The sequence below is a fragment of the Chelonia mydas genome, chromosome 2, assembly GCF_015237465.2.
Source record: "Chelonia mydas isolate rCheMyd1 chromosome 2, rCheMyd1.pri.v2, whole genome shotgun sequence".
NCBI classification, from domain to species: domain Eukaryota; kingdom Metazoa; phylum Chordata; order Testudines; family Cheloniidae; genus Chelonia; species Chelonia mydas.
This window is the reverse complement of record NC_057850.1, coordinates 186,380,657-186,402,312: the sequence shown is the minus strand read 5'-3', so window position 1 is coordinate 186,402,312 and position 21,656 is coordinate 186,380,657. Positions and strand designations below refer to the sequence as shown.

Genomic DNA, 21,656 nt, shown 5'->3' with positions numbered 1-21,656 from the left:
ACTAAAACACAGCACTTCAGACATCACTCTCATGTAAGTGATTTTCTTCAGCTGCTTTTTCTGAAATAAAATTTTCAGCTATGGAAACATAAATAACTACAGTCAAAATAATTTACAAATATAAAAAAAATTAAGAGGAAAACCGGCTGTAGAAACAGAGGACTTCTTAAAATTTTTAGATACTCTAAGAAATAAAGAGGACTGGAAGTCTAACATGATAGCAAAGATTATTTCAAAACAGAATAAGGTTGCAAGGTTTGTCAAAAAAGGAATCGGTTTCTCTGAGATGGAATCTAAAACTAGTTCAGTGCCAGAGACATTTCTTTTGCCACTCCTTTTCCTTAATTTTTTTCCCTTCAAAGGCTTTTCGAAAATATTCTGCATGGATTGCACATACAGTCTATGGTCATTCATGTATATTACTCTCTGAAGCACCTACACTTCAATATTGCCAGAAAGATAAGAGGTTCTGCAGAGCAGTCCTCCCTTCCACGTCCATGATTCTCCGAGAGCACAAAGGCAACACAAGAAGGTAATCCAAGTTCTAACCCACAAAACATGGACACCATTAAGACAGTAAGTCCTGGTATGTTTTTTTGTTTGTTTTTTTAAAGGAAGGATTTTTGGAGGCACAGGGCGTGAATGTGCACTACTAAAGGAAGTAGTTGGCAACTTCATGCTCATGTGAGGAAGGAGGACATCTTGTGAACAGAAGCAGTTCGATGTTGTCCCAGCTTCATCAGAGTCAGCTGGGCAAATATGACTCTTGGCCTCTGCCATGGCATAGAGCACAGGTTCTCAAACTGTGGTCCGCGAGCTCCATTCAGGTGGTCCGCGGATAGTTCCCTCTCAGGTGCGCGCCTGGGCAGCCTCACACAAGAGCCACCCACCTAATCAGTGGAGCCGCGCAGGTGTGGCTCCACTAATTAGATGCCTGGACCCTGGAGAAGACGCACATGTAAGGTGAGGTGGTGGCCTTGGGGGCAATAGGGGGTAGTTGGGAGGGGGCAGTGGGGTGAGAAGTGGGGGTGGGGGGCATTTGGGATGTGCAGGGCTGCAGCGGCCAGAGAAACAAAAGAGGCGACTTTCCCCAGCTCCGGGGCTGCGGCTGCCAGGGAGAGATGGCCCTCCTTCCCAGCCTCAGCTCTGTGGCGGGGGAGAGACTCCCCCTCCTTCCCAGCCCCGGCTTGGGGGCTGCTGCAGTGGGGGAGAGAGGGAGAGATGCCCCTCCTTCCCAGCCCCAGCTCGGGGGCTACCGTGGTGGGGGAGAGAGGGCACATCCATCGCATTAGAAAGGTAAGACTACTGATATTAAAATATGAGTCATGTGCTTTTATTTGTAGAACAAAAAAGTTAATAATTAAGGTTTTTTTTTTTTAATATAGCACTTTTATCCAAAGCGCTTTCCAACAGTTAGCTAATAATACAAACAACATTTGGAAAGATCATGAAGTGGTCCGCCGAGATCATTAACAATTTTCAAGTGGTCCGCAAAAAAAAAAGTCTTAGAACTACTGGTATAGAGCACCATGCAGCAAGTAGAAACATCTCCTCAACCCTAATTCCACCCATGGCTAAAGCCTAACAAACCGCTCATCAAAATGTCCATGTTCCCAGGCATGCACACTCGAACAACAGGAGATTAGACTGTTAGATTTTTCCCGCTCAGCCAAGGAACAAGAAGAGTTCCATTTTCTAGCAGGAGAATTTGTAACTTTTTACTAGGTCACAAGTAAACCTTTAGTAACACATTCTGACTACCTTTGTCTTATCAAGCTTTAAGAAATAGCTTCTTTCCGAAGGACAATGGACATTACATTCTAAAATCTAAACAAAAAGATCAACACTTTTTAAAAAAATCAAAGCCTGTCAAAACCTAGGATCTTACCACAAAACTTTTGTCAAATACCAATAGTAAATATGTTCAGTTCTTAAAGGGGTTAGGATTCCATATAGCATGGCGGAGCTGTTCACATTAGCATTGAAAACTGCATTTTTAAATCCCTGTATTGAAAATTTACCCATTGTTTACTCAAATTCTGATACAGTAGTAAGTGTTCAAGCTAGGTGACTTACCAAATGCACAGGGTTCTCCAAATATATTGCTCCTGCCTGTCCGCACTGTAAGGAGATGTGGCCCCTTTTTCTGTAAACCACATCTTTTACTAATACTCAGAAGTAACCATTGGCTGGCATAAGGAAACATTCTGCTCCCTTTGGATGGATTTTGTCAAGACAGCAATGGTTAAATATGGGAAGCAAAGGAAAATATACAAAAATACCTCTCCAGAAGCAATTTGATGGAGAGATTAAGCTGTACCCAGGAAACAATTACAACAGCAATGTAAAGGCAGGAAAGCAAATTCCATTACTTACACTTCCTTTAAACTCATTATAAAAAAAATATATATATATATATATCACACTTATAATCCTTCTTTATTTAACTCTGGCTCCCTTCTATATGGCCTTGTAGAGTTGGAAGTCTACTTGGGAATACAGGGAACTTGCCCCACCACCAATGGGTTATACATCAGTGCCTCATTAGGATAGGCCATGCCTACACTAGGAACACTTTACTGATACACTATACCAGAAAACCATGCGTGGTCGGGTGGCCACCCAGGAGTGATTCAAGTGCTGCGTACTTGATTATCAGAGCGGGGGGGAGGTGCTAATGTCAGGGTGTCCCCCTCCCCCTGTACCCCTTCTCCCCAAAGCAGGGGAGAGGGTACAGGGCTCAGGACTCTGAGCAGGAGAGAGCTGCTGCAACAAGTCTTCCAGGCAGTGAGTGAGTGAGTGCCTTAAAGAGACAGCACACAGAGTCTGTATCTTTGTGTCACACACACACACAAGTCTTTCGCACTCACCTCACAATACATACTTGTATTATTGTTGTTGTTACTTCTTGGTACTTCCTGCAATGAACATATATCCTCTGTAATTTTATTCTTTCAAAGTATGTTATTTTAGTTTATGACTGGTCTACGCAGTTCATAATTTTTATTTCTCTCTTGCACTTAAATTTAATTCTTTGAGTAGTGTTAGGCATTTTAGTACTCCTGTCCTGGCTGGAGTAATTATCCCTATGGTAACATTTAAAAATATATACATTATATCAAAGTTTTTTTGTTTCTACTGGTGGCGCACATCCGCACATAGAATTTATTCCGCATTTGGATGGAAAAAATTAGAGGGAACATTGCTCCTGGTTGCAGCTATACCAGCAAAGCTGTGCTTTGTACAAGTATAGTAAAGCCACCCATACTAGGGGAACAAGCTATACTTGTAAAAGAGAAGTTTGGCCAACACAACGGTGCCTACACGAAGGACTTCTACCAATACAGCTACATTAGTCTGGGATCACATCTCATCAACGCCCTTGACTTACCTATATCAGCAGAAGTCTTTAGTGTAGACCTATCCTAACTTTAGCTGTGCTGTGTTATTTGAGTCCTAACACACACACACAAAATGCCAAGATGAGAGAAAGAAGATTCTTACAAAATAGGAGATTTTCTCAGCGGATTCATGATCAAATGTAAATATAAGTAGAAGTACAGATTTTTTTTTTTTTAAATCAGAACAGAACTGGCTTAATATCTAACTATTCGAAAATGCTCACACCACACTAGGCTACACTTGGAGTTTCATGACATTCTTGAAGACTGGGAAGGACCTAACTTCAGATCTCCCTCACCCTATTTCCTTCTTTGCTACAGTTCTAAATTCTAATGGTCTCCCTGGCATGATGGGAGGAAAGGGAGGGAATGGCAGGGCAGGCATGAAGCAAATTAATTCCCAGGCAGACACTGGGGTGGAGAGTCACTGTCAACCATCTTTAAACAAATTTCTTGTTCAGCAATTAACGAGCAACTCAGGAAGTCCTACCCTGGATTGTGGCACACTAGACAAAGCAAGGGAAGTGACATTTCGGACATAGGAAAGACAAAGAACTGAACTGGGTCACTGCTCCCATGATGCGTGTATAATGCTACTTGATCATACTAAAAATTCCAATGGATGTGGTCATCCTTTGGAAAGAGTTTAGTAATACTGTTATTGCAGTTACTTAACTTACAGTAACTGTTTCAAGTTGTGCTGTCCACATGGATTCCATTTCTGGTGAACATGTCCCGTATACATGCAAGGTCAGATTCTTTTGGCCAGCAACATCCATTGATGCTGCTTTGGTGCTCCAGATGGCCTCTCACAGCCTCAGGTGAGAGGCGGGCCCAAACATCCCTCAGGTCCTTTGCCAATACAGAATTCAGATGATATAGGGCTCTTTAGTAGTGGGGAAGGAGGGCAGGTTGTGGAATTCATGTGGACAACACATCTTGAAGAATTACGGTTACTATAAGGTAAGAAACCTATTTCTTCTTCAAATGATCATTTATATGTATTCTGCTTTTGATAACTATCAACCAGTCACTTCAATCAGGAGGTGGGTGCTTGAAGTCTTATTTAAATGATGATTGCAAGACAACCCTGCCAAACTGGGCGGTTGAGCTGAAGTCCAAAACTAGGAAGTAGTGCAGGGTGAGAGTGTTGACTGGTCTTCTCTCAAGATTATATAAAAGAGCCCTAATTGAATCAAGGGTGTGCCAATTCCCGCTGGTTGGAGTGTGGCTTGGAAAAGAAGACTGGCAGGTAGACAGTCTGATTTAGATGAAAATTTGAGACAATCGTTGATAAAACTTAGGGTGAGGTCCTGGGGAGGGTGACCTAGACCAGTGCTCACTGTGGAAATAACATTCCTTCCTACCCTTCTCAAATGACTTGGGTGGAGGACTTCACTACTTTACATTTTCATCTATGATGACTAGCATGTGGTGAGCGAGCCTGAGAGCTCAGAGTTGAACCACAATTGATGGGAGCACTGACCAAGAAAGCCTGTTCAGCATCAGTAGGCCCTTTTTACTCCAGTTCTGAAGAAGCTCTCATTGAGTGCTCCAGGAAGAATAGTTCATGACAGGCCTCTCTTGCCTTCTGCATCTTCTTGGAGAAAGTGTGTCAGACTGAGCATCTGTCAAAGATATGCTCTTTTCCCAAGACAAAAAAGGCACCTTGAGTGCCTGTCATTAAATGGAATAGCCACATTGCAGGAGATGAAATGGGGACTTGTTTCAGCTGTAACGGATATATACTGGTTCTGGGGATGTTTTTAACTAATAAAAGTTTTTGGTATTTGGGGATTTTTTAAAATATAGCTAACACAGTAAACACTAATATTACTATCTAATTGTGACAAAAGATTTCTGTGTGGCTCAAAAGCATGTCTCTTTCACCAACAGAAATTGGTCCAATAAAAGATATTACCTCATCCACCTTGTGTCTCTAATATCCTGGGCTACAACTACACTGCATACATGTTTAATTCATTTTTTATATTTTTATATTTTTATATATATATATATATATATATATATATATATATATATATATATATATATATATATATATAAATCTATCACACACACACAAAATCAGAAAAGCTTCTCAACAGCTAAAATAAAAGAATGTTTATCCCAGTTAAACAGTTAAAATGAAGAATAAATATTGGGTTACTTCTTACTTACCATTGTAGGTTATCCTTGGCTTCGTCAAACACATCACAAGATGCAAATCCATTTCATCTGAAGATACAAACTTTGAACATACAGGGCACTTGAATCCTATTAAAAAAATAAATATATAAATATATAGAGCTACTGACCACAGGAACTATTCTGATGGAAAGCTATATATTTGTACTGGATCCAAAATTTTACAAACCTTAAAAACCAAAGTGAACCAGTAGCTTTTATGGATTCAACAGAAATAAAATGTCTGACATTTATATAGTTCCCTGGATTCTGGAAAATCTCAAAAAACATGGGTGTTCAAACACACCACTATTTTTGGAAGGCACAGTTTTGCACTCAGTGAAACTGACCCTATTATATCAGTCTCACACTTCATGCATACTTTTTCATGGCAATGCTTTGCAGGTGCAAATCCTGCAGGCACAAAATAGTGTCTTCAAAGAAAGCCCTCAGGCCCTGTTTGAAAATCAGGCCTCAAAAGTATTTAATCTTTACCTATAATGTATTGGAGTCTCTTCACCTACTACAGACATACCACTGGAATGGAACATGACAGTTGTTTAATAACTCAGAGCAACTTTTAAAACAGTTCAAGACAGTATGTGGAGAATATCTTAACCAACTGAAATGGCTATGGGAATTAAAAGGTAGACAGAATGTAGTCACTAAAATTTGAATTTGGACAGGAGCTCCGAGTTAACACCTTCACTCTTACAAAGAATGTATGGAACCTTTAGTGACCACAAGCAATTAGGAACACTAGACTGCAGCTTCAATACTACCACATCCCCTAATACCACACACTGGGGCACAGATTTAATATTAACTCAGAGGTGTCAGCTCATCTACTGAACCACTGATATTGCTTCCTGCAGCAGAGTTTTAATTTGACTTCTCTCATTGAAATACTAACCAGGTGTGACTCTGCTTAGCTTGTGAGATCACAGCCCAAGCTGATTTGAGGTAAGGGATAATTAGACAGTCTGGATGCAATGCCATAATGGTGTACGACACTTTGCTTAATGCTGTAATATCTGTGATTACCAATGACAGTGGCCTTCTAACTAAAGAACAAGGTTGGCTGGTCAAGTCTTGGAACCCACATCCCAAGGAAATTTCAAGTGGCAGACTGCTTTTGATCAATGGAATTGGTTTGCTTTGCAGTGGAGCATAAGCTGTCTCAAAGAAAAAATGCTCATCGTAAGGTCTAACAGCTTGTTAATGAGTATAACCACTAGACAACATACAGCAAAAAATACGTGAACCTAAAACATTCAAAGCTAGCCTTCAGCAATCATCCTCTGCTAATAGCGTAAGAGGAATAGGAAGATGAAGATGAAGAAAAAATGAATGTGGAGAGCAATTATGGAGGTGGAGACAGTTAGACAGTCTCCCATCTCCATGTCCAGCTGAACATGGGATGAAAAAAGAGACAACTGAGGAGAGAATATGTTAAGAGGTCTACATAATCATGAATGGTGTGGAGAAAGTGAATAAGGAAGTGTGATTTACCCCTTCACATAAACAAGAAACAGGAGTCAACCAATGAAATTAATAGGCAGCAGGTTTAAAACAAACAAAAGCAAGTCTTCTTCACACAATGCACAACCTGTGGTACTCATTAACAGGGGATGTTCTGAAACCCAGAAGTATAACTGAGTTCAAAAAAGAATTGGATAAATTCATGGAGAACAGGTCCATCAACGGCTATTATCCAAGACTGTCAGGGATGCAACTCCATGCTCTGGGTGTCCCTAAACCTCTTACTGCCAGAAGCTGGGACTGGATGACGGGATGGATGCCTTGATAACTTGCCCTATTCTGTTCATTCTCTCTGAAGCATCTGGCATTGGCCAATGTCAGAAGAAAGGATACTGGGCTAGATGGATGATTGGGTCAGACCAATATGGCTATTCTTACGTTCTTATGAAGGACTGCTCCCAGGCTTTTTGCAACATTATCCCTCAGTGGTACTCCTAGTTTTATCTCTAGAACTAAATCATTCATAATGCAGAGAAGTCAGTCAAGGATATCAAATGACGTGATGCCACACTTTTAAGCTAATGATTCCTACAAGCTTTGATCTGTTAAACATAACACAGATGTGGAGTCAACTTTTCAAACATCATTATTTACTTCCAATATTGTGCAATGAATTTCTTCCTGCTGTTAAACTTCTCTTTATAAAAAAATATTAATTTTTGGTGCAAGATACAAGGAGGCAGAGATTAAAATTGAAGACAAATAAGTGACTGTTGATGGGTGTGATGAGTTCAGAACACCAAAGACTGAACAGCTTTAAGAAAGTGATCATGTGAAGTCTCTTCAGTCTTGTGATTTCACACAAGAGGAAGTATTCTCTACCAAGTGATATTTATAAATATGTACTGAGCACATCTTTTCAGCCACTAACCAATGTGAAATGGTCTGTTTTCCACGGCAGTGGCTCTCAACTTTTCTAGACTACTGTACCCGTTTCAGGAGTCTGATTTGTCTTGCCTATCCCCAGGTTTCACCTCTTGCTTACAAAATCAGACATAAGACTACAAAAGTATCCCAGCATGCTATTACTGAAAATTGCTTACTTTCTCATTACCATATAATTATAAATCAACTGGAATATAAATATTGTACTTACATTTCAGCATATAGTATATAGAGCAGTATAAACAAGTCGTTGTCTATAGTACAAACTAAAGTTGCATGACTTTGGTAGTATTTTTTATGTAGCCTGTTATAAAACTAGGCAAATATCTAGATGAGTTGATACACCCCTGGGGGTATGCAGAGGTCTTCCAGGAGTATGTGTACCCCTGGTTGAGAACCACTATTCTACAGGACAAGTCAGTGTTTTTCCAGAATTTCTTTGTTTTTGTCATAACAATCAAATTCTCCTAATCTCAACCGATAACTTAAACACCTATTGCTATTATCTCATCAACCACGTTACCTCTAACTTTTCTCCTTCTTGATCACATTTTGCTTATAATCTCAACTCTCCAAAACATACCAAATTTCCTATCCATCCTTGCCTTCACATCTGAAATCTATTTGAAATCACGTCCTCAATTAAAAAGTCATCTCCATCAAAACAATACTCCCCTTTGTCTTGGGGTATCATCGTCTAAAACAACTACTTACATTATCAAATATTTTCATTTTCTGAGCCCATTCCCACATCCATTAGTCAAATTCCCTCTCCACAATGATTTTTTATCCTGTCTCATGTTAGGGTTGGGCATTTGACTGGACAACTGGTCAACTGACCAATCAAATATTGTCACAAATGGTCAAATATTTTAAAGCACTCATTCGTTAGACCAGTAACACTCAAGATTAAGACTTTATGGTCAGCTTAGCCTTAAAAAGACATGCCTACTTACAAAAGTTACTTGACTGATTTAGAATAACTCAAAAATGTGAAACAGTTGAATCAAGTTCTAAAAATGAACTTTTGACTTTTCTACCAATGTTAGGATAGCAGTTCCATGTGAACGGTATTCAAGCCTGAATAGTTAGAACAGAAAATATAAATTAAACAGAAATAAGCCAATCACATAGCAACCACAAAAGAAAAAAATTATTTTAACTGCACTTTTCGGAAAACAGCACTTTATTGCAGACACAGGGCAGACACTACTACTTCTTGGAGACACCGACGGTTCTGCCGCAGCGCCCAGTCGTCTTGGTGTGCTGGCCCAACATGCGCAGCCCCCAGAAGTGGCGCAGGCCCCGATGTGCCCGGATTTTCTTTAGCTGCTCCAGGTCCTCGCGCAGTTTGTTGTCCAGCCCGTTGGCCAGAACCTGGCTGTATTTGCCATCTTTGGCGTCCTTCTGCCTGTGGAGGAACCAGTCGGGGATCTTCTACTGACGGGGGTTCTACATGATAGTGATGACACGCTCCACCGCATCCTCTGTCAGCTCCCCAGCCCTCTTGGTCAGGTCCATGTCCACTTTCCTCAGCACCACGAGGACCCACACCCTTGATGGCGATGATGGCGAAGGTGATTTTCCGTTGCCCATCTATGTTGGTGTTGAGCACTCGCAGAATGTGCTGGAATTTCTCAGGGATCACAAAAGACATGGTGACTCCTCCGCACTCCAGTCTCGCCCAGTCCAGCAGGCCAACTCTTCAAGCAGCTTAATGACTGTGCATATTTTCTTTGTGTTGGGGGAGGAAGAGTGTGAACCCTTCTCTCCCTCCCCCATTCCCTTTTCAGTTAATTTATTATGTATGTTTGTGTAGTCAATTTAGATTGTAAACTCTTCAGGGCAGGGACCATGTCTAAATTTGTTTGATGTGCTTTGTAAACTGCCCGAGCATTGATGGCATGGTATACAAATAAAGACAAACATATGTTTGTTCTAGAAGGACTCCATTCAATCAAGATGCTCATCTTACAATTAATGTACCTTTTACCCCAGAGGTGGCATTAGCATGTAGCAAAATGAGTGAGCAAGACACTGAATAGGCTTGCTAACAGTAGACAGCAAAATGATGCAATCAGAAAGGTAGGCCACAGCTTACATCAGGGCATTCTTGCTGCAATCTTTGATATTTAACCAGGGCAGTAAACTGACATTAATTGACCAGCTTGCCAAGCCTACCTCATGTACTCCTGGGTGAAATTCTGCACCACAATGTGCGTGCAGAATTCATGTCCCCCGCAGATGTCTTTGCTTCCCCCAAAGAAAAATGACTGACAGGGAAGCAAAGGGAAGCTGCAAGAGCAGTCACGCACTCCTCCCTAGCAGCACAACTACAGTAACTCCTCACTTAACATTGCACTTATGTTCTTGAAAAATGCAACTTTAAGCAAAACGATGTTAAGCGAGTCCAATTTCCCCATAAGAATTAAGGTAAACTGGAGTGGGGTGGGGCGGGTTAGGTTCCAGGGAAATTTTTTTAGCCGGACAAAAGACATTATATACATATTGTGACAAAGTTCCGCCTCTACCTTGGTGGGTCTTGTGGTTAGTGGCGGATTTGCTCACCTCAGAGATTCACGGCAGCCCTCAGTTTGGCCGTTTTCATGAACCCACAGTCCAGGTCAACTTCTCCTGTGTCTGACCAGGAGTTGGGAGGTTTGGGGGGAACCTGGGCCTGGGCCTGCCCTCTACTCCGGGATCCAGCCCAGGGCCCTGTGGAATGCAGCTGCCTAGAGTGCCTCCTGGAACAGCTGTGCGACAGCAACAACTCCCTGGGCTACTTCCCCATGGCCTCCTCCAACACCTTCTTTACCCTCACCATAGGACCTTCCTCCTGGTATCTGATAATGCTTGTACTCCTCAGTCCTCCAACAGTATGCATTCTCACTCTCAGCTCCTAGCCCCTCTTGCTCCCAGATCCTCACACGCACACCACAAACTGAAGTGAGCTCCTTTTTAAACCCAGGTGCCCTGATTAGCCTGCCTTAATTGATTCTAGCAGCTTCTTGATTGGCTGCAGCTGTTCTAATCAGCCTGTCTTAATTGTCTCCAGAAGGTTCCTCATTGTTCTGGAACCTTCCCTGTTACCTTTTCCCTGGGTAAGGTACCTACTTAACTTGGGGCTAATATATCTGCCTTCTATTACTCTCCTGTAGCCATCTGGCCCGGCCCTGTCACAATATACAGTATAAGCTTCAAACAATTCTAACCAGAGGATTATCTGGGGACCTGCTCATGAGCTCCCTGAGCTTCTCCTAAAGCAACCATGTTGATATTAGGTGGGATATTTCCCAGGGAATGTCTTCCTGTTAAATGATGAACTAGCACTCGGCTGAGCCCTAAAGGGTTAACATGTTGTTGTTAATGTAGCCTCATGCTCTACAAGGCAGCACTGAGGGAGCCAGGAGGGAGAAGACACAACAGATGCAGGACAGTGGCTGCAAACACTTCCCTGAGGAAACTGAACGCGATGATGAACCCACGCTATCCCTTTGGAGCACACCACTCCCTCTTCCGGATGGTGTATGCATGGCTGCACAGGTGCTGACTTTCCAGAGTGCCAGGGGGAGTTCAAACCCCAGCTCTGCCCCAGGCCTACCCCCACTCCACCCCCTCCCCCCGCCCAAACACAGGGAGGGAGGAGGGAAGCTGCATGCCTCCCCTCCACAGCAATCAGCTGTTTTGTGGCGTTCAGGAGGCTCTGGGAGAGAGGGAGGAAGCTGTGCACCATGTCCTCGCTCCTCCCCTATCCTACCCAGAGCCTCCTGAACACCCACGATACAGCTAATTGCTGCGGGCGGGAGGCGTGGGGTGGGAGGGGGGAGTTGCTGATCCGTAGGGCAGCCGGGGGGAGGGAGGCACTGGGAGGTGTGTGGAGGGGAGCTGATAGTGGGGCTGCCGGCCCACCTTGGTCACAAACCCCCAACGCCAAACAACATTATAAGCAAACACTGCACAACTTTAAATGAGTATGTTCTCTAATAGATCAGGGACATAACAAAACAACGTTAACTGGGATGACGTTAAGTGATGAGTTACTGTACATCGTTTCGGGCACCCGGAGCGGCCAGTGGAGAGGTAAATCATCACGGGGCCAGGGACACCCTAGCCAGGATCAGCTGTTTCGGGCACCCTAGCCAGTGGCTCCTACCCTGCGCCAGGATCAGCTGTTAGTCCTGGCTGGGCTGGAGGCAGGAAAGAACAGGACTGCCTCTTCCTCTGCAAGGAGCAGACGGAGCTGGGTCAGACGTATCCCAAGAAACCTTCCCTGTCTGCAGGAAGCTCAGCATGGTCCCCTGTTTCCTGCCCCCATTGCTGTATGGGAAGCTGCTCCCCCATCTGCCCCATGCATTTGGACCCCGCCCCCCATGCAGGCTGATCTCCCACCTCTGTGCAGCCAGAGGCCTGTGCTCCCCACTGCCATGCTGAAACCTCCACATTTATTTATTGACAAATAAAACTTGCAGAATTTTAAAATATTATGTGCAGAATTTTTAATTTTTTGGCGCAGAATTCCCTCAGGAGTACTCACATTCAAAACAGTTGCCATCAGCCCTCTCATAAAAAGTCACTTCACCCATCTTTCTACAGCAAGATTCCAAAAGCAATCCTTAATCTGATCTCTTCTCCCTCTGGGGCCTCTCATTACAAGTGTTAACCTTTAACAACACTGTACTTGTAGATTTGGGTATTATCCACCTATATCTTCATTAGTTCAGAAAGAAAGAAGGCTCAGAATTAACACCTCAAATGCCCTGTAAACATTACGCCAAATGTTTCTATGGCAAAGCCATAATAATCTATACCACTGGAGTTCATTTGACAGATCCAAAAGCATGCATGAGAAACAATTTAACAAGTTACTACTTTAAGTTGCTTTCAGCCCAGTTTTGACAGATACAAATAATTAAGGATGAGACATATAGGAGCAGACTATCTTATTTGACCAATGGTGGTAGAGGACTTAGAAAGGAATTGCAGACTATATATGAAGGAGAGGTGGGAGTATAATGAAGAAATAATGCCTGAGATCTAAATTTTAAAATTCAACTGTTTGACTACCAACCCAATAATAGTTGCAGAGTTGAAATAAAGCCTATGGTGCTCATCACTATCTGCCGCAGCAGAGAATGGGTAGCAAGGAGGGAATGAAAAGATTTGACTCAATATCACAATCCATCTCCTCCTCATTGTCACCAGAGAGAGAGAGAGAGAGAGAGAGAGAGGGTGAAGCAGCTGACAGAAGCAACAGCAGCAGAGATTTTTAAGGGAGCGGTCTTTCTCCGATCTAGTTATTGCTTCCTGCCACTGCAAAAGACTTAACCTAATCTTGAAGAAATTTAGAGCCTAATTTTCAATCAGCTGCCTTTAAATAAAATATATATATTTTACACACACATACACACACACACAAAGGGTTGTTGATTAATCGCAGTTAACTCACGTTTAACTAAAATTATTAATCAATAAAAAAATTAATCGCACTGTTAAACAATAGAATGCCAATTGAAATTTTGGATGTTTTTCTACATTTTCAAATATATTTACTTCAATTACAACACAGAATACAAAGCGTACAGTGCTCACTTTATATTATTATTACAATTTGCACTGTAAAAATGATAAACAAAAGAAAGTATTTCAGTTCACCTCATCTAAGTACTGTAATGCAATCTCTTTATCATGAAAGTGCAACTTACAAATGTAGTTTTTTTTGTTACATAACTGCACTCAAAAACAAAACGATGTAAAACTATAGAGCCTACAAGTCCTACTTCTTGTTCAGCCAATCGCTAAGATAAACAAGTTTATTTACATTTACAGGAGATAATGCTGCCCACCTCTTATTTACAAGGTCACCAGAAAGTGAGAACAAGCATTTGCATGGGACTTTTGTAGCTGGCATTACAAGGTATTTATGTGCCAGATATGCTAAATATTCGTATGTTCCTTCATGCTTTGGCCACCATTCCAGAGGACATGCTTCCGTGCTGATGATGCTTGTTAAAAAAATAATGTATTAAATTTGTGACTGAACTCCGTGGGGGAGAATTGTATGTCTCCGACTCTGTTTTACCTGCATTCTGCCATATATTTCCATGTTATAGTAGTCTCGGATGATGACTCAGCACATGTTCGATTTAAGAACACTTTTGCTGCAGATTTGACAAAACGCAAAGAAGGTACCAATGTGAGATTTCTAAAGATAGCTACAGCACTCGACCCAAGGTTTAAGAATCTGAAGTGCCTTCCAAAATCTGAGAGGGATGAGGTGTGGCACATGCTTTCACATGTCTTAAAAGAGCAACACTCCAATGCGGAAACTACAGAACCCAAACCACTAAAAAAGAAAATCAACCTTCTGTTGGTGGCATCTAACTCTCATGATAAAAATGAACACGCATCGGTCCACAACGCTTTGGATTGTTATCGAGCAGAACTCATCATCAGCATGGACACATGTCGTCTGGAATGGTGGTTGAAGCATGAAGGGACATATACATTGTTCGCACATCTGGCACGTAAATATCTTGTGACGCCAGCTACAACAGTGCCATGCGAATGCCTGTTCTCACTTTCAGGTGACACTGTGAAGAAGCAGCGGGCAGCATTATCTCCTGCAAATGTAAACAAACTTCTGTGTCTGAGCGACTGGCTGAACAAGAAATAGGACTGAGTGGACTTGAAGGCTCTAAAGTTTTACATTGTTTTGTTTTTGAGTGCAGTTATTTTTTGTACATAATTGTACATTTGTAAGTTTAACTTTCATGATAAAGAGATTGCACTACAGTACTTGTATTAGGTGAATTGAAAAATACTATTTCTTTTGTTTTTTTACAGGGGAAATATTTGTAATCAAAAATATAAAGTGAGCACTGTACACTTTGAATTGTTTTGTAATTGAAATAAATATATTTGAAAATTTAAAAAACATCTAAAAATATTTAAATGGTATTCTATTATTAACGGTGCAAAAAAAAAAATCACACAATCCTTTTCATCACTTGACAGCCCTAATATATATTTAAAGGGGAAAAGACTACAGTAGAACTTCAGAATTATGAACACCAGAGTTACAAACTAGCCAGTCAAACACACCCCTCATTTGGAACCAGAAGTACACAATCAGTCAGGAGCAGAGACCAAAAAAAAAATACAGTACAGTACTGTGTTAAATGTAAACTACTAAAAAATTATAAAGGGAAAGTTTAAAAAAATTGACAAGGTAAAGAAACTGCTTCTGTGCTTGTTTCATTTAAATTAAGATGGTTAAAAGTAGCATTTTTCTTCTGCATAGTAAAGTTTCAAAGCGATAGTATGTCAATGTTCAGTTGTAAACTTTTGAAAAAACCACCATAACATTTTGTTCCGTTGCCAACATTTCAGAGTTATGAACAACCTCCATTCCGGAGGTGTTCAAAACTGAGGTTCTACTGTAATTGTTTTATCAACAACTAGAGTTTGAATAGTACTGAATGTACTAAACAAAAAAGGTGAGTTGGGGGGGAGGGAAGGTAGCAGAACTTCTCAGAAAGCAGTCCTTCAGTGACTCACAATATATAAATAACTCAGAGAACAAAGGATCCGCTGTGCTATTGCAAGGAAGACCCAAGGAAAGCATTTATGGCCTCTTGCTTTTATCACCAGCTCAAGGAAACATTCCAATAACCAATTCCATAAGAGACTTTCAGGTGCCTAAAGTCATTGTCAATGAAGCAATCAAAGGAAGGTTCAAATTGGCCTGCTCTCTAGTAGAGTAGTAAGTCCTTAGTGTTTAGTAGATGAACTGTTGTCAAGAATGTAAATGCAGACACATCAGGGCAACAATGAGGCCAAAATCAGTTAATATGATATCAAATTCATTAAGAGTACATACAGCTGTTAAAATTAAGATGGTTACAGAAAGGTGTGTGATTGATTTTAAATAAAGCTTAAAAAAAATAGTAACTAGATATCCCTAAGCAAATAAGAAAAAAAAGCCAGAGCCATTACATATATTTATGTAGCCACATAACCCCTCACCATACTATCTGAGAACCTCACAAACTTTAATGTATTTATCCTCACAACATCCCTGTGAGGTGGGAAAGTATCACCTCCGTGTTAGGCAGCTTGCCAAGATCACGCACAGGAACTCCATGGGAGTCAGGTATTGAAGCCAGGACACTGCAGTACCAGTCCAAAGATGTCCCTTCCTCCTAATACAGTAAATAGACCACAGAGACACAAGGTAAACCTGGAGATCCTCCTTCCATTTCAGAATTAATCCAGCACATCAGAAAATGGTACCAAATGTATATCTTGTTCTTATTGCCTAACAGAAACAGATGTTAAACTCCTGGGGAAATTCTGCACCATTGCACATGTGCAGAATTTATGTCCCCGCAGATTTCTTTGCTTCCCCACAGAAAAATGACTTTCTGATAGGGAGGCAAAGGGAAGCCACAAGAGTGGTCATGCGGCCCTCCACAGCAGTATATTTCAGGTGCTGAGGGCAGCCAGCAGAGAGGTAAATCACTGTGGGGCAGAAGCTGGGAAAGAAATGGCTGGTGGCTCCTCGCTGGCAAGGGCATCAGCTGCTAGTCCCAACTCGGCCAGGGAGGACGGGACTTCCTCTTCCCCTGCACGGCATCCGGGGCCAGGTCAGACCCACCCCCAGATTTCTTCCCAAGCTGCAGGAAGCTCTGCAAACTCCCCCCGTCCCTCCACCACTCGCTTACTGCGCCTATCGCTTCTCAGCTACAGGGGGAGGGATCCCCCATCCACCCAACCCCCGTGCATCCAGACCCCCTCATACCTCACCGAGCCTCACCCCCATCCCCCCACACACTCAGAACCCCCCAATAAGCCCCACTCCCCCTGCACCTGGACTACCCTGACGAGCCACCCACACCCAGATCCACCCCATTGAGCCCCAACGCTGCACCTGGTTCTCCACCCCACTGAGTCCCACTCCCCCAAACATCTGGAACCCCCACTGATACCCACACCCAGAGCCCTCTGCCAAGCTGTATTCCCCCCCCCGCCACACACACACACACACTGAATCCCTCCACACTTGAATCCTGTCTTGCTGAGCCTGCCTGCCCACACCTGGTGCACCTGGCATGCAGGGGCAGGGCCCTGGGTTTTTTCTAGGGCAGGTATGGTCCTTGCGCTGTGTCAGGGTTGGGTGCAGCCTCACCAATAAGTCCGTGTCTCGAGGGAGGGACCTGTACAGTGATCTCCCACCTCTGTGCAGGTAGTGGCACGTGCTCCCCAATGCCATGCTGGAGCCTACACATTTATTTGACAAATAAAATTTACAGAATTTGGGGGGCAGAGGGGCACAGAATTTTTGATTTTTTTGGCGCAGAATGCCCTGAGGAGTAATTTTAAACTGCCACATACACAAGCCTCAAAAAGAAAAACAGCAAAGAGTCCTCGCCCAAATATTCATGCCCTTATGATCTGATTTTGAAAGTTTAGCATTCTAGTGAAAGTAATTATTACGTAAAACAAAACATGAGCTTGGAAAGAGTACAAGGGCAAAGACACAGAACAACAAAGCAGCCAGAGCAGAGTAAAAACAGTACAAACGGTTTTAAAACACTAATAAATCAAAACACAGCTATTTATGCATATTAAGACTTCAATAAATAAATAAAAAAGATCCATCTATGAAAAGTCAATCTTTGTTTTCTTGGATACACAGCTTTTCCCCAGTCTCTCTGACGACTATTCACACATTCAGGAAATGAAACCATTGCACAGCTCTGCAGGCAGGTTTTGACAGTTGTTACATCTCAAACACTTCTTGAAATTTTGACCTATCATCCCTTCACTGCTGCTGAGTTGCTGTGTAGGTACTCCTCACCACTCTGCCATCTTCAGCCTTCCAGCAACATCCTTCTAGGTCTGCCTTACTTTCCTGCCAATTTATACAGCTTCACTGTGCACCATTCAAATTGCTTCAGTGTAAGAGGGTTGGTTTTTTTGTTTTTGTTTGGGGGGGTGGGGGGAGAGGGAGTAAGTGAAGATCCACCATCCAGATGCCTTTAAATGGAAACTTTACAAAAAATCTTGGACCCTATATATTTTGCAAGAACATTTAACATTTTCTCTGGAATACCTTGTGACACTATGATGATGTCATAATTATGAAGCAATTTGTACAAAATGAGTGATGTAAGGTGTCATTGGAAAAGTTATGATTTGCTGAATATGATTATCCTATTTGTATGCATGTGTCGTTTTTGTATCTGAAATTATGGACTATGGTCTGTATTTCAAATGGGCTTACTCTGGAAAACACCCACAGCTAGCTTTTCATGTGCAACAGTGATGAAGCTAGACAGTCCTAATGGCTCATTAGCCAAGACACTGGGCTATGAAAAGGGCTTAGCCTTCCTGTAAACGTTTCAACCAACCTGTAAATAATGGCTGCTATGATTCAGCAAGGGCATGTAACTAGGCCACATGATACTCCATTTTGGGTACCTGTATTTTTCCACAAACTGGGTGGGAACTGAGTCTGGAACAAAGGGTTCCGCCATATGTTAAGGTTATTTAAGGTGGGGTGTGACATCAAATGGCCTCACTCCCCACACACAAGGACACTTCTTGAAACACCTGAGAAACAAAGACTGAACCCCCGGGAGAAGTGCTAGTCCCCGGCTAAAAGGATTTCTAGCATAAAATAGTTGTAAAATGTTTGGTTAGTATTGTTAACACTGGCCAAAAGCCCATGAACAAACCCAGAAGGACCACACAGAGGACACTGTGGCTCAACCTGATCAGAATACACTTATAACAGAGCAAGTCTCTGGCAGAACACCACAGAACTCAGGCCAGTTTGAAAGTATTATTTCAAAACAAACATACTTCCTCCTACCATAAAGATTTTATATCCCTTGGATATTACTACACAGATACATTAACTTTGCTCACAATGTAAAAGGTTGTTGAAAACAAAAGCAAAGCATTACATACTTGTATAGTCTTGCAATAAAATAAAAAGTTTGAAAAAAAAACAAACCCCCAGCTGTAGAAAGACCATTCTTGTGCGTATTCTTCAGCATTTGGAGAATTAATGGTGCATACAATCTGGATTTATGACTACCAATCAAAAATGACAGATTTGCAAAAAGATCACCCACATTAGGTCTACTGTCATTATGTGCAAGGCAAATTCTTTTTGAGTGTAATGAATTTATATTTAATTGTAGAGTGGACCAGTTATTATTAAAAGGACAGGGAACTAGGAGGACCAAAGGAACTAATTCTAATTCTTGCTGAGCCAGACACCTCGAGCAAGTCACCTGATTACCTTGCGCCCTAGTTGGATAAATAAAATTCCCCCAAATATCCAAATAAAAGTAAAAGGGAAGAAGAGTATAAATCCATCTCCAAACACACACCGAACTGCACATCTTCAAATCTTTATTATTTGTGAAAATATATCCTTTTAGCAAGATTTCTAATTCCTTCCCCGTAACCTTCCCCCACCTAACCTAAAAGCGAATACAAACCTGTTTAATGTCAGAACACAGAAGAAAGTTGAGTTTGTAGTTATTCCTAAAAAAGTCATAAGGAGTCAAAAGGACAAAGGATTATTACTATGGTCCCAACGGGCCACCTGCCACCTCGGGACTGCCAGAGTACAGCATGCTCCTGTCATGTCTCCAACACCAAAAGCTGCATGGGGTGTGGAAGAGGATAAATCTAGCACTATGCCTCCTGGGACTCCCCAAAATTAGAGAAATCCCCAGCTAAAATGTTGCCTGTTTTCTGTCCCCTTGTACATCCAGCTCCCTAATCCAGAGAGGATATAGCAGGGGTCAGCAACCTTTCAGAAGTGGTGTGCCGAGTCTTCATTTATTCACTCTAATTTAACGTTTCACATGCCAGTAATACATTTTAAACGTTTTTAGAAGGTCTCTTTCTTTTAGTCTGTAATATATAACCAAACTATTGTTGTATGTAAAGTAAATAAGAATTTTCAAATGTTTAAGAAGCTTCATTTAAAAAATTAAATTAAAATGCAGATCTTATCAGTTTAGTGTGATCCTTGCCGTTGCTTTTCCTTGCTGAGTTTTCCAACGTCTGGCACGTATTTGGATACTTTAAGCTGCACACAGGCTTCTGAGTGACCAGTTGTTAACCAGCTTCGAGAGGGACAGAGGACAGATTTCATGTGTCCACACAGGTATGTGGATCCAAATGCTGAAAGCATTGCAAACGCAATTTTCTTCGAACAGTTACATTTCACTGGCAGGGAGGTCCAACAGGTCAGAACAGAGGCCCCATGATTTCTCTCAGTAGCTTCAAGTGCACTCCACAGATCTCCAAACTTTGGTGCCCACAATTCTGAGCTTTTTAACTGAATGAGCTGCATTTCGAAATCTTCAACACCCATCCACTGAAATACAGACAAATCCAAGTCGCTTTTGTTGAACTTTTCAGGTTTAATTGGAAAAGAAAGCACTGGGCCAAACTGCTGGAAATCTTGAAATCTGTCAGAAAATTCTGATTCCAGTTCTTGCATGTACATTCTAATCTCAAAGTCAAACGCAGTGCACTGTTCCACATGGCGTGATAGTGATGTAAACAGCAAATCAGGACTTAAAAATTGTTCCACTGTTCTCGGATATTTTTAAGGTGGGGGTGCTGAGCTGCCCCCCTTTTGCCCCATCTGCACCCCTCACTGCCCCAGGCTGGGGCCAGTGGGCCACAGCTGGGGTCGACTGCAGAGCCCTGGGCTGGTGGTTGGGACTCCAGGCCGGCAGCAGAGTCCCCCGGACCGGTGGCCGGGACCCAGGGCCGGCAACGGGCTGAGCGAGGCCGGCGGACGGAACCCTAGCTGGCAGGGGGCTGGCAGCGGGTACCCCAGACCAGCAGCGGAGCCCCCCCCCGGACTGGTGGCCAGGACCCGGGCAGTGTGAGTGCCATAGGTTGCCTACCCCTGGAATATAGCATCAAACAGAAATTTTCTTAAAAGTTAAACAGGTGGAAGTGAATCATCTCCTTAGATTTCAGAAGGGAGGGATCGAAAACCACCGCAACCATGGAAAATCATGCTAAGGTTCTACAGCAAAAATATTGTTATAAGTTTTCTAGGAACTGCAATATGACCAGATGATGCTTAGTCCTTCCATTAGGTAGACTTTTGTGCTGATGTCCTAGTTTTCCCCTTTATTTTGTGCCTCACAAGAAAATGAAGTAGACCATGTATTGAAGGCAGAGATGTGGTAGGCAACAAAGTACTAACTGGTCAAAAACTTGTAGGGACAAATCCTCAGCTCAGAGCAGCAAAGAGGCCTTAAAAGTTGTCTAAAAAGAGCATCTGGGGAGTCCATTTGGAGGGGAAACCCCTACTGATATAAAGGTATTGTAGTCAGCATTACCTTTCCCACTTAGGGAGCGGGATGGGGGATTAGCAAGGATATGCCCAAACCGCAGTAGTTGCTTTAACTTGTACAAGAGGCCAGTTTAGCCCATGGATTAACCTGGCAGAAAGGTGGCTTAAACTTTGCTTTATCCCTGCACTATACCCACACGTGCACACAGCCAAGTATGAACCCAGCTATCTAGCTGCAGCCTTCTTGCCTGCATTTCCTTATTCAAAACTTCCATAGCATTCAAGAGAAAAGACAATTG

General features: G+C 42.3%; 1 protein-coding gene and 1 pseudogene across 2 annotated transcripts in view; both read right to left on the bottom strand.

Moving 5' to 3' along the window:
* ZNRF2 (zinc and ring finger 2) overlaps nucleotides 1–21,656 on the bottom strand; it is an 85,366-nt gene that overhangs the window by 22,684 nt on the left and 41,026 nt on the right. For both annotated transcript variants that reach the window (XM_037890335.2, XM_037890336.2), the window contains exon 2: nucleotides 5,583–5,678. In XM_037890335.2, coding sequence (XP_037746263.1) covers nucleotides 5,583–5,678 — 96 coding nt within the window. The remainder of the gene's footprint in view (nucleotides 1–5,582; nucleotides 5,679–21,656) is intronic.
* On the bottom strand, nucleotides 9,228–9,700 carry LOC102935404 (annotated as a pseudogene).